The sequence below is a fragment of the Pristiophorus japonicus genome, chromosome 11 (genome assembly GCF_044704955.1).
Source record: "Pristiophorus japonicus isolate sPriJap1 chromosome 11, sPriJap1.hap1, whole genome shotgun sequence".
Taxonomy (NCBI): Eukaryota; Metazoa; Chordata; class Chondrichthyes; family Pristiophoridae; genus Pristiophorus; species Pristiophorus japonicus.
The window spans coordinates 67,170,063-67,182,081 of record NC_091987.1 but is presented as its reverse complement, the minus strand read 5'-3'; the positions used below and the strand labels follow the sequence as shown (position 1 = coordinate 67,182,081).

General features: G+C 43.1%; 1 protein-coding gene across 1 annotated transcript in view; it reads left to right on the top strand.

The window, feature by feature from the left end:
• The window catches only part of LOC139276060 (sodium/potassium-transporting ATPase subunit alpha), a 68,027-nt gene that overhangs the window by 39,492 nt on the left and 16,516 nt on the right, over nt 1-12,019 (top strand). The window contains exons 14-18 of the mRNA XM_070893482.1: nt 4,935-5,071; nt 6,071-6,221; nt 7,287-7,455; nt 8,304-8,458; nt 10,835-10,958. Of these exons, the coding sequence (XP_070749583.1) occupies nt 4,935-5,071; nt 6,071-6,221; nt 7,287-7,455; nt 8,304-8,458; nt 10,835-10,958 (736 nt within the window). The remainder of the gene's footprint in view (nt 1-4,934; nt 5,072-6,070; nt 6,222-7,286; nt 7,456-8,303; nt 8,459-10,834; nt 10,959-12,019) is intronic.

Here is a 12,019-nt window from a genome sequence, read left to right as displayed (position 1 = left end):
TGTTACCTGAGCCACACGCCAGTTGGTATAGGGACAAGCAGATTAGAAAGTTAAATGCATGGCTGAAAGAGTGGTGTGGGAGGCAGGGGCATTGGTACCAGTACTGGAGAGAAAGGAGCGGTTCCGTTGGGATGGGCTCCACTTGAACCGGGCTGGAACCAGTGTCCTGGTAAATTGAATAACTAGGGCAGTAGACAGGGCTTTAAACTAATGAGGTGGGATGATTCAGGAAAGAGTAAATTTAAAAGCAGCAAGAGAAATGTGAAGCCTCTAGAGCAGAGTTCTGGGTAAAAATAAGCAGAGTGGGTCAGGAAGGGACAGAGAGAGTAACAAAGGTAATAGGGCATCAGAGACTAAGCTGACATCAGGGAAAAATAGAAAAAAGTCAAAGCTAAAGACGCTATATCTGAATGCGTGAATTCGCAACAAAATAGATGAATTAATAGCGCAGATAGAAATTAATAGGTTTGATCTAATAGCCATTACGGAGATGTGGTTGCAAAGTGACCAAGGTTGGGAACTAAATATTCCAGGATACTTAACTTTTAGAAGAGATAGGCAAAATGAAAAAGGAGGAGGGGTAGCCCTGATAAGGAATGGGATAAAGACAGTAGCGAGAAAAGAACTTGGCTCCAAAAATCAAGACGCAGAATCAGTTTGGGTGGAGCTAAGAAACAGCAAGGGGCAGAAAACATTGGTGGGAGTTGTTTATAGGCCCCCCAAACAGAAGTGGTAATTTGCGGCACAGTAAAAATCAGGAAATTGGAGGTGCATGTAACATGGGTAATACAGTAATCATGGGGCATTTAATCTACATATAGACTGAGCAAACCAAATATGCAGTAATAGTGTAGAGGATGAATTCATGGAATGTATACAAGATGGTTTTCTAGATCAGTATGTTGAGGAACCAACTAGGGAACAGGCTATTTTAGATGTAGTATTGTGCAATGAGAAATGGTTAATTAATAACTTTGCAGGAAAGGGACCTTTAGGGAAGAGTGACCATAACATGATAGAATTTTATATTGAGTTTGAAAGTGATTTAGTTAAATCCGAAACTAGGGTCTTAAATCAAAACAAAGCAAGCTATGTAAGCATGAGGGACTACGGTAGATTAGGAAACTACATTAAAAGGCATGACAGTAGACCAGGGATGGCTAGCATTTAAAGAATTAATACATAATTTACAACAAACATTCCTTTAAGGCATTAAAAACCCCACAGGAAAAATGGTCCAACCGTGGCTAACAAGAGAAGTTACAGATAGTATTGGATCAAAGGAAGAGGCTTATAATGTTGCCAAAAAGAGCAGTAAGCCCGAGGATAGGGAGGATTTTAGAATTCAGCAAAGGAGGACCAAGAAATTGATCAAGAAAGGGAAAATAGAATATGAGAGTAAACCAGCGAGAGACATAAAAACAGATGGCAAAAGCTACTATAGGCAAGTTTAAAAAGGAAAATATTAAGTAAATGTGGGTCCCTTACAGGCTGAGACAAGAGAAATTATGAGGCATAAGGAAATGACAGAAATTAAACACATACTTTGTGTCTGTCTTCACGGAAGAAGACACAAAAAATCTCCCGGAAATAGTGGAGAACCAAGGGTCTAGCGAGAATGAAAAATTGAAAGAAATTAAAAAATTAGTTTAAAAAAAAATAGTACTGGAGAAATTAATGGGACCGAAAGCCAATTAAATCCCCTGGACCTGATGGCCTACATGCTCGGGTTTTGAAAGAGGTGGCTATAGAGATAATGGATGCATTGGTTGCCATCCTCCAAAATTCCATAGATTCTAGAACGGTTCCCGCGGATTGGAAGGAAGGAAATGTAACCCCGCTATTTAAGAAGCGGGGGGAGAGAGAAAATGGGCAACTGCAGACTAGTTAGCCTGACTAGTAGGGAACATGCTAGAATCTATTATTAAGGACGTGGTAACAGGGCACTTAGAAAATAATAATAAGATTGGGCAGAGTCAACACGGATTTATGAAAGGGAAATCATGTTTGACAAATTTGTTAGTTTTGAGGTTGTAACTAGTACAATAGATCAGGGGGGGGAAACCAGTGGATATGGTGTATTTGGATTTTCAGAAGGCATTCGAAAAGGTGCCACACGAGTGTTATTAAACAAAATTAGGGCTCATGGGATTGGGGGTAATATAACATGGATTGGTTAACGGACAGAGAATAGGAATAAACGGGTCATTCTCTGGTTGACAGGCTGTAACTAGTGGGGTGCCGCAAGGATCGGTGCTTGGGGCCCCAGCTATTCACAATCTATCAATGATCTGGATGAAATGACCAAATGTAATATATCTAAGCAAAGCTAGTATCTAAGTTGTGAGGAGGATGCAAAGAGGCTTCAAGGGGATAAAGACAGGCTAAGTGAATGGGCAAGAACATGGCAAATCAAATATAATGTGGAGAAATGTGAAGTTATCCACTTTGGTAGAAAAAATAGAAAAGCAAAATATTTTTAAATGGTGAGAAATTGGGAAATGTTGGTGTTCAGAGACACCTGGGTATCCTTGTACACAAATCACTGAAAGTTAACATGCAGGTCCAGCAAGCAATTCAGAAAGCAAATGGTATGTTGGCCTTTACTACCAAAGGATTTGAGTATAAGAGTAAAGACGTCTTACTGCAATTATATAGGGCCCTGGTGAGACCGCACCTGGAGTATTCTGTACAGTTTTGGTCTCCTTACCTAAGGAAGCATATATTTGACATAGGTGCAACAAAGGTTCACCAGACTGATTCCTGGGATGGGGGGATTGTCCTATGAGGCGAGATTGAGCAGACTAGGCCTATATTCTCTAGAGTTTCGAAGACTGAGAGATTATCTCATTGAAACATACAAAATTCTTACAGGGCTTGAGAGGGTAGATGCAGGAGGATGTTTCCTCTTGCTGGGGAGTCTAGAGCCAGGGAGTCACAGTCTCAGAATAAGGGGTCGGCCATTTAGGACTGCGATGAGGAGAAACCTCTTCACTCAGAGGGTGGTGAATCTTTGGATTATAAGGGAATCAAGGGATATGGGGACAGTGCAGGAAAGGAGCTGAGGTAGAAGATCAGCCATGATATTGAATGGCGGAGCAGGCTCGAGGGGCCGAATGCCCTACTCCTGCTCTTAATCCCTATGTTCTTGTGTATCACCCATCATGTGAAAGGACAAAAACTGGACACAATGTTGTATATAAAGCCTAAGCAAGGTCCCAGACAAAGGACAATATGGCGCTTTTTGCTTTATGTTGGATTGTCCTGACAATGCATCCAAATACTCTTGGCTTCTGCTATAGCCTCACACTTCTGTTCGTGAACCTTTTGAGATTTAAGTGCTGTAACACTTGGATCACTTTCCTGCTCAGTAGACCTTAGTTTTGAGCCCTACAAGTTACATACATGGTTGACATTAGCCCAACTGACATTCATTACACCACATTTATCTATATTAAATGACATTCATCAGACAAGTGCCCATTTTCACCATCACAGCTAGATCTAATCTTAATTATTTCTTCTCCCAAGGTTCTAAAGTCTTTGTAACATTGGGAACTTGCGGCCATTTCTCCAAAAGCCGTCACCCAGATTACTAACAAATGGGCCCAAGTTTCCGGTTTTGGCAAAGACGGCGCACCTCCGAGACTTTCGTAACCTGACTGGGCTCGAAGGTGCGCTGGAATCTTCTTGAGTAATTCTCCGGTCCTCCTGGAGCGTGGCGTGGGGCAGAGTAGTCTCCCTGGGGCAGAGCAAGCCTATCGCAGTCTGCAGGGGGGCAGGACTAAGCCCCGGCGTGTCTTTTACAGCCGGCTTCCTTGCGCGTGCGCATTGCAACCTGCGCAAAGGCTCAGCAGGGCATTTTTCCCCAGTCTGTTTCAGAATGGTGTGGGTACCGGAGAGGGATGGCGGAGCGTCGAAAGGGGCACTGGGGAGGTGATCGGTGGGGGAGAAACCTGGGGAGGTGATCGGTGGGGGAGAAACATGGCAAGGGATGGAGGAGCGAGGCAAGGGACGGAGGAGCATGGGTTGGGGGGCACTCAATCATCGCAGGGCCAGAGGAGTCCAGTCTCCCCCCCCCAGCATTCAGCCCCACACGCGCCTACCCCGCGTTCAGCCGCACCCCCCCCACCCCCCCCGGCCTTCAACCACACACACACACACACACACACACACACACACACACCCGCGCCTTCAGCCACACACACACAAGCCCCCTCCACGTTCAGCCCCACACGCCCCCCCCCCCCCCCCCCCCAGCTGTGCTGTTGATGTGTCCTTTGCGTTTAATGCTTCCCGCCCCCCCATCTCAGGCTGTGCCTGCACTAAACTTAACTCTAGGTAAGGTATTTCAGAACTTACAAAAGTGGATACTTACTCCATCCTAAGTTAGTTTGTAGTAAGTTTTCACTGCCGTAACTTGCAAAACAGGCCTGAGTGGCTGGACACACCCCCTTTTGGAAAAATAAATACCTTACCTAAAGCCAACATAAACTAACTCACTAGAACTGGAGCAAACTAATATCCGAGAATTACAATTTCTAACATACTCCAAACTAAACTAGTTGCTCCAAAGAACTAGGAGCAACTCCACCTGAAACTTGGGCCCAAGATTGTGAAGAATAACTGTTAAAACATCAATCCCTGCAGGGCACTATTGGTAACCGGTCTCCACTCACAATCGCTACCATTGATAACCTGCCTGCAAGAATGCAATCAGTTCCTTAATCGACCAAGATCTGTCCTCCAATCCCACAGGGCTCTATCTTTATAAAGTAGCCTATTGTGTGGCATCTTGTCAGAAGCTTTTTGAGATGCCTGTAGACTGCTGCAGTTATCTCTATGGAGAGGGTATGTGGAGGCAGGATCCTTTGAGATAAATGCTTTCTTTTTATTTTGTTTCCTGATTCATGTTTTGAATTTGTACTTTATAGGTTATAATGGTAACTGGTGACCATCCAATCACTGCTAAAGCCATTGCTAAGGGTGTGGGTATCATCTCAGAAGGAAATGAGACGATAGAAGACATTGCTGCTCGTCTGAACATTCCCATTAATCAGGTTAATCCCAGGTAAGCAATCCATCAGAATAGTTCAATGTTGCTGAGGCTAATTGTAATCCCCCTGGCTGAGATTGATAACTCGGCACTGGATGGGCATAGAACCTGGGTTCTTCTGCTCTATAGGGTAAAGTTTCTCTCTTTCCCGAGAGCCACTGGAGGAGAGAGCTCCATGTGTTCTATCATTTGAAACTCGCTGTAACTCCTCCAATGACTTGATTAATAAAGGCACAAGCAACTGGGCACAAGAGATCATAAGGTACCAGATTCAATCCCTGACCTACACTGAGTTAGCTGATCTCTGGGTAGCAGCACTGAAGTTAAAATTAGACTCTGCCCTAAAGCTAGATTGTACGGGGGAGGAGTGGGGGGTAATTAGCCAGGATGCTTGAAAGGGAAAAAATATATAGTGCATTTCACGACCACCGGACATTTCAAAGTACTTTACAGCCAATGAAGTACTTTTGGAGTGTAGCACTGTTTTAATGTGGGAAACGCAGCAGCCAATTTGCACATAGCAAGCTCCCACAAACAGCAATGTGATTATGTCCAGATAATCAGTTTTGTTATGTTGATTGAGGGATAAATATTGGCCAGGACATGGAGGATAACTCCGCTGCTCTTCGAAATAGTGCCATGGGATCTTTTACGCCCACCTCGCCAAGCAGACGGGGCCTCGGTTTAACGTCTCATCCAAAAGACAGCACCTCCAACAGTGCAGCACTTCCTCAATACTGCACTGGAGTGTCAGCCTAGATTGATGTGCTCAAGTCCCTGGAGTGGGACTTGAACCCACAACCTTCTGGCTCTGTTCCTAATGCTATCCAATGACTGGGAAGTGCGCATATATGGATGTTGGCTGAGGACAAAGTCCAGCTCATCGGCAGCTCTTTCTACGGTTGGATAGCCCAATAATCACAACCTAGGTTCTCACATCAGTGATGCTCATCAGAAGATTCTGAAAATACTGCTTATCTTACTAAGCCTCGTGTTGCACTTTTTGTGACTCAGGGATGCCAAAGCTTGCGTTGTCCATGGCTCAGATCTCAAAGATTTGGCCTCAGAACAATTGGATGACATCTTACACCATCATACAGAGATAGTCTTTGCTCGAACTTCTCCACAACAGAAACTGATTATTGTGGAGGGCTGTCAACGACAGGTAGGAAACTGTTACACTTGGGAATGCGATGCAGTTCATTTTCCCTCCCCATACCAAATGACTTGCACAGAATTTGATCATATTACAACCTACCCCACTTAACTATCGGATGGGGGGGGGGTTAAAGGCAAATGTAATTGACCTTGTATTTTGAACATTAATTTGTACAATGCAGTTTTATCGGATGTAAAAGTCATACTCTAAATTTACCATAGATACTAAATCCTAGATTTTGTGCTTGGGCTAAATCTTGGGTGTTGCAGGACTTACGCCTTCCACATAAATTACGCATTTTCCATCCTGAGTCATTTACATCACTTTGGTGGGATCCCCAACCTTTGCTGAAGAGCCAAGCCTCCAAGAGGGACTGAGAATGGTTCCAGTATGCTCCCAAACCTTGCTGTAGTGCAGCTTGACCAACAGCTAGGCTGCTGGTAAAACTTAGGATGTAAAAAAAATTGAATTTGGCTCCCCAGAACTGAGGTCAACTGCACAGGCTTTCTAGATTTAAAAAAAATCCCTCCTCCACCTAGCAGTGCTAAATGCCATGGATGAACTGGTGCCGCTCTTGTTTGGTCTTGCTGTAATGAAAATGTTGAGAAATACATTAAATGATTTTTCCTCATTAACATATGCTTATAAGTCCTGTCGATCCCTGCATGCAGGAAATTGGGTGGAGGGGTGTAGATGGTGTCCTGGGCACGTTTGCCACTCACTCCAGTTCTGTCAAAAAGTTGGAGGGAGGGCAGGAAATCCTGGCCAAAACCTTGTGCTACAGTATTCTTTATAGAGAAGTACTTCAAGGATGGTGGTGGGCTGTAAATTTGTACACTTATTAGGAGTGTGTAGTTCATAGAGTTGATGACCTCAGCAGCAAGTTTGAAATCATCAGGGGGAGGATTGAAGTTGGAGTTTTCCCCTTAAAATGGGAGTAATTCTGAAAGATTGAGTTTGTAAAGATTGAAACTGATTATTAGGATAACGGGTATAAAGCTGTAAAAAAAAACAACCCAGGAAGGTGGCAGATTTTTTTAAATATTTGATAATATTTTGATGTTTCTGCAGGGTGCCATTGTAGCTGTGACCGGTGATGGAGTGAATGACTCTCCTGCTCTGAAGAAGGCTGATATTGGTGTTGCTATGGGTATTGCTGGCTCTGATGTGTCCAAGCAAGCTGCTGACATGATCCTACTAGATGATAACTTTGCCTCTATTGTCACTGGTGTAGAAGAAGGTGAGGGAAATATTTCAAATTGATGACACAGTTTTGGTGTTTGGGATCTCTCCACTTCTAACATAAAAATGAAAAATGCTAGAAGTGCACAACAGGTCCATCAGCATTTGAAAAGAGCTATTTAATTCCAGCACTTTCCATTTTTATTTCAAATTTGCAGCAATTGTAGTTTTTATTGTTAGTCCACTGCTAACACATACATTCTAGTTGTACTACTCAAGTAGAAAATACTTAACAGAAAGCACAAAATTCAACTCCTTGTCTGTTAGCTGATTGAAACTTGGGTTGTGGTGGGGTATTAGTGCTGTTCTAGGCTTCAGTAAGGAGAGGTAGAAGTCAATCAGTAGAGTTGCTGCTCCTGCTCTGAGTGTAGTAACTGCTAAAAGTGCATATGTGCCGATTTAATGAGAATGATATTGACTCAGCTGTGATGCTTTGATCAAATAACTTGTTGATAGTCAGCTATCCAAGCTCGTGAAAAATGGCCTCTTGGTGAGGTACTGAAGGGCTGCTGCCAGCTGTGGGCATGTACCACAGCATGACTTGCCACCAGAAAGTTGAAAGAGAACAGAAATAAGAATCTTGTTTTGATAGTGCAATAGTCTGTCTAGGCATGCTTTTTAATATTTAAACTTTTGGAACACTTAGTCTTGTTCATTGAGCTGAATAATTGTCTGCGCATTTCTTAAGATTTGGAATTCAGTGGCCTAGCTTGCCGTGGTGTTTCATGTAACTGCCTGTTCTCTTCAAATATTTTTGGAATGCCTTGCAAAATCCAGAGCCCAGTTTGTACAGATGAGGTGTTTTTTTTAATTGCTTCTCTAAATTATGATGTGATCGTTTCACAGGTCGCCTGATTTTTGATAACCTGAAGAAATCCATTGCTTACACCTTAACCAGTAATATCCCTGAAATCACACCTTTTCTGGTGTTCATCATTGCCAACGTCCCACTGCCACTCGGAACAGTCACCATCCTCTGCATTGACCTGGGTACTGACATGGTGAGTTTACAGTCCATTCTTTTTGTAGTTGTTTCATTGAGGTGGATATTTAAAGCACTGTGATTGTGTTGCTACTTTCTCCTTCCTTCTACCACCAATGGATGTCCTCCTGTCTGGTTCTTGTACTACTTTAAGCCAGTAATAGGAGAATTATCCACTTACTATTTCCCCTCTCCGCAGTATTCTCTACCACCCATCCAAGTACCATAAAAATGTTCTCACCATGACATCTTCACTGGTTTCCTCTCTCAGCCTCTGCACCGAGCGACTTATCAGTGATTTCAACCTCCATTTCAATTCATCATGCGCGCTCGCTCGCTCGCTCTCTCTCTCTCTCTCTCTCTCTCTCTCTCTCTCTCTCTCTCTCTCTCTCATATATTTGAGTTCATTGCCGTCTTGCATGGCCTTGCTACTCCCATCGTGTCAATCACTTTACCCACACCATCATTCTTCAACCCCTCTACACCATCATCCAGTTAGGTGGGACAGCATTCACCTGGTTCCATTCTTATCTATCCAGTCGTAGCCAGAGAATCACCTGCAACGACTTCTCTTCCTGCTTCGTGACCTGGTGTCCCTCCTAGGCTCCTTCCTATTTCTCATCCACACGATGCCCCTTGTCAACATCATCCAAAAACATAGTGCCAGTTTCCACATGTACATTGATGACATCCAATTCAACCTCACCACCACCACCTCTCTCGACAACTCCACTGTCTCTAAATTGTCAGACTGCTTGTCCAACATCCAATACTGGATGAGCAGAAATTTTCTCCAACTAAATATTGGAAAGACCATAGCCATTGGCCCGTAATTTGTGTTAGCTGCTATTACTCCTTTGAAACTGACCTCAACCTCAGGATGTAGCAGGCGCATCTAAACTTGGAAATCCTGAAGTTGCAGTCAGTCATTCACTGCTCCAACATTGGCTGAGCCGGTAATCAGTGAAACTGACAAACTTGGCAATATTTTCCGTGGTAATATCGCTGTTAAATACCCCATTAAACGTTGGATCTTGTTGGATTAGGTGTAACTGGGGCTTGAACAGCATATTGACTGCTAAACAAATATTATGGCCCTGAAAGCTACTTTTAATTTTGTGGAGTGTTAAATTTCTCCATAATGAAAATTATGTTTTTTTTTAAAGTTTGTCCATTTTTATTTCAGGTTTACCTTTTTCCCACCTGAGAGCCCTAATCTTTGTAATGCTCTCCGTAACATTCTTTTCAAAAAAAAGATGAATAAACGCAACTTTACTTCCTGGCTCCCTGTCTCTGGAGAATTCTGCATTATGATTGACTGCTTAGACAGCTTGTTGACATCCCAGCAGTTTGCACTCAGGATTCCCCGCTAATTTACTAGACTTATATGTCGAGAAAGGCAAACTTATCGCCACAGAGATCGCAAAATCCTTGTTGGCCGTTGTCATTGGGGCCAGCAACAAAAGACTTTGTTCCCTTGCCACCGACTCCATCTTCTCCCTGGCAACTATCTGAGGCTGAACCAGATTGTTGCAACCTTGGTGTTATATTTGACTGAGATGAGCCTCCAACCACATATTTCCACCATCACCAAGACCGCCTGTTTCCACCTCTGAAACATAACATTGCTCCTGCTTCACCTCATCTGCTGCAGCCTTTGTTACCTCTAGACTTGACTGTTCCAATGTACTCCTGGCCAGCCTACAACATTCTACCCTCCTTAAACTTGAGGTCATCCAAAACTCTACTGCCCGTGTCCAAAATCCCACCGGGCCCCGTTCACCCATCACCCCTGTGCTCCCTGACCTACATTGGCTCCTGGTTGAGCAACGCCTCAATTTTAAAATTCTCATCCTTGTTTTCAAATCCCTCCGTGGTCTCGCCCCTCCCTATCTCTGTAATCTCCAGTCTGACAATGCGCTGATATATCTGCGCTCCTCCAATTCTGGCCTCTTGAGCATCCTCAATTTTAATCGCTCCATTGGCAGTCGTGCCTTCAGCTGCCAAGGCCCTAAGCTCTGGATAATCCCTCCCTAAACCCCTCTACCTCTCATTTCTCCCTTAAGATGCTCCTTAAAACCTACCTCTTTGATCAAGCCTTGGATCATCTGCCCTAATATCTCCTTATGTGGCTTGATGTCAAATTTTGTTTTAGTGCTCCTGTGAAGTGCCTTGGGATGTTTTACGATGTTAATGGCGCTATAAAATACAAGTTGTTCTTCTACTTCTACTCAAACTACTGCATGGCATCTGCATATTGCTGTTCTACTGCCCTGACAATTAAATGCACTACAGCAGAAATGTTGAAGCTAGTTGCATGTAAACTAATTAGTGTTGCTATTCTAGTGGGAGGTGGTTATTATTCTGCTTTAACAATGATTGCTGTCCCTTGCAGGTCCCTGCCATCTCCCTTGCTTATGAACAGGCTGAAAGTGATATAATGAAGAGACAGCCACGTAACCCCAAGACAGACAAACTGGTGAACGAGAGATTGATCAGTATGGCCTATGGACAGATTGGTGAGTTATGGTTTAGTTGCCCATTCTAATTTTTTTTTCTCCACTATATTGGAGAGTATATAAATAGTGCACATAAAAATTCTAAACTATTAGCATGTTCCACATAGCCTCCAACATTCAGCATGGAATAACTCACTGAAGCTCTATATAGTACAGGGATGTACAGATCAGCAATGTCTGTTTCAATCTCCAGTCTGGGATGAATCCAGCCAGGCTTACAGTGGTGCTACATTTGACTTGAATGTCCCCAAGCTTTGGGGTGTGATGTAGGCCAAGGTACTCACTCTTGGACTGCAATCCAGTGACCCTGAGAGTGACTGTCACTTGAGGACTGAATTGAACTTCTACACTCTAATATGCTGCTCCTGCTCACTGTCTAGCACCATGCATAAAAAGTAGACATTTAAATGAGGTACTTGGAAGGTGGGCAACAATGCCGCTGCAGCAAATTGCAGTTGTACAGAGCTAATCATATTAAAGTACAACATGGCAAGAGTCCGTGCTTGAGGGTGGCAGGGGAGACAATGCATGTAAACAGTAATCCAGAGAAGGGGACAAATGGCATAATTTGTTGTTGATGAACTGAGAAACAGCATGATTATTGCAGTCAGCGATTTGGTATTGGTCAGATCCACACTAAATCAGCCTTTCCATGGCTTTTTGGCCTATTTATACAAAATTGTGATACTTGCACAACACATTACATTACACTCTAACACCGTGCTAATACCAAATAATTTCCCCCACTTATGACTGATGTGCACTTAATTGATTTTGAGTAACTGCTTTATGTTTGGATGTCGTTTCACCAGGTGGTTTGATTGGTATTTGTGTGCAGATTGGTTGATTGTACTCCTTTTGATACAGTTAAGTAATTATGTAATGTTTCTGACTGCCCTATATAAATAATTACATTTGCTATGTGTTGGCTGTATTTTTTTTAATTCTAGAAGTTAGTTCATTCCATCTCTCTTAAAATGGTACTGTAGTATAGAGTAACTGTTAGATCTCTTAATTTCCAATGAAATACGAACTCCGATGGTAGTTTTAACTTTTTAATC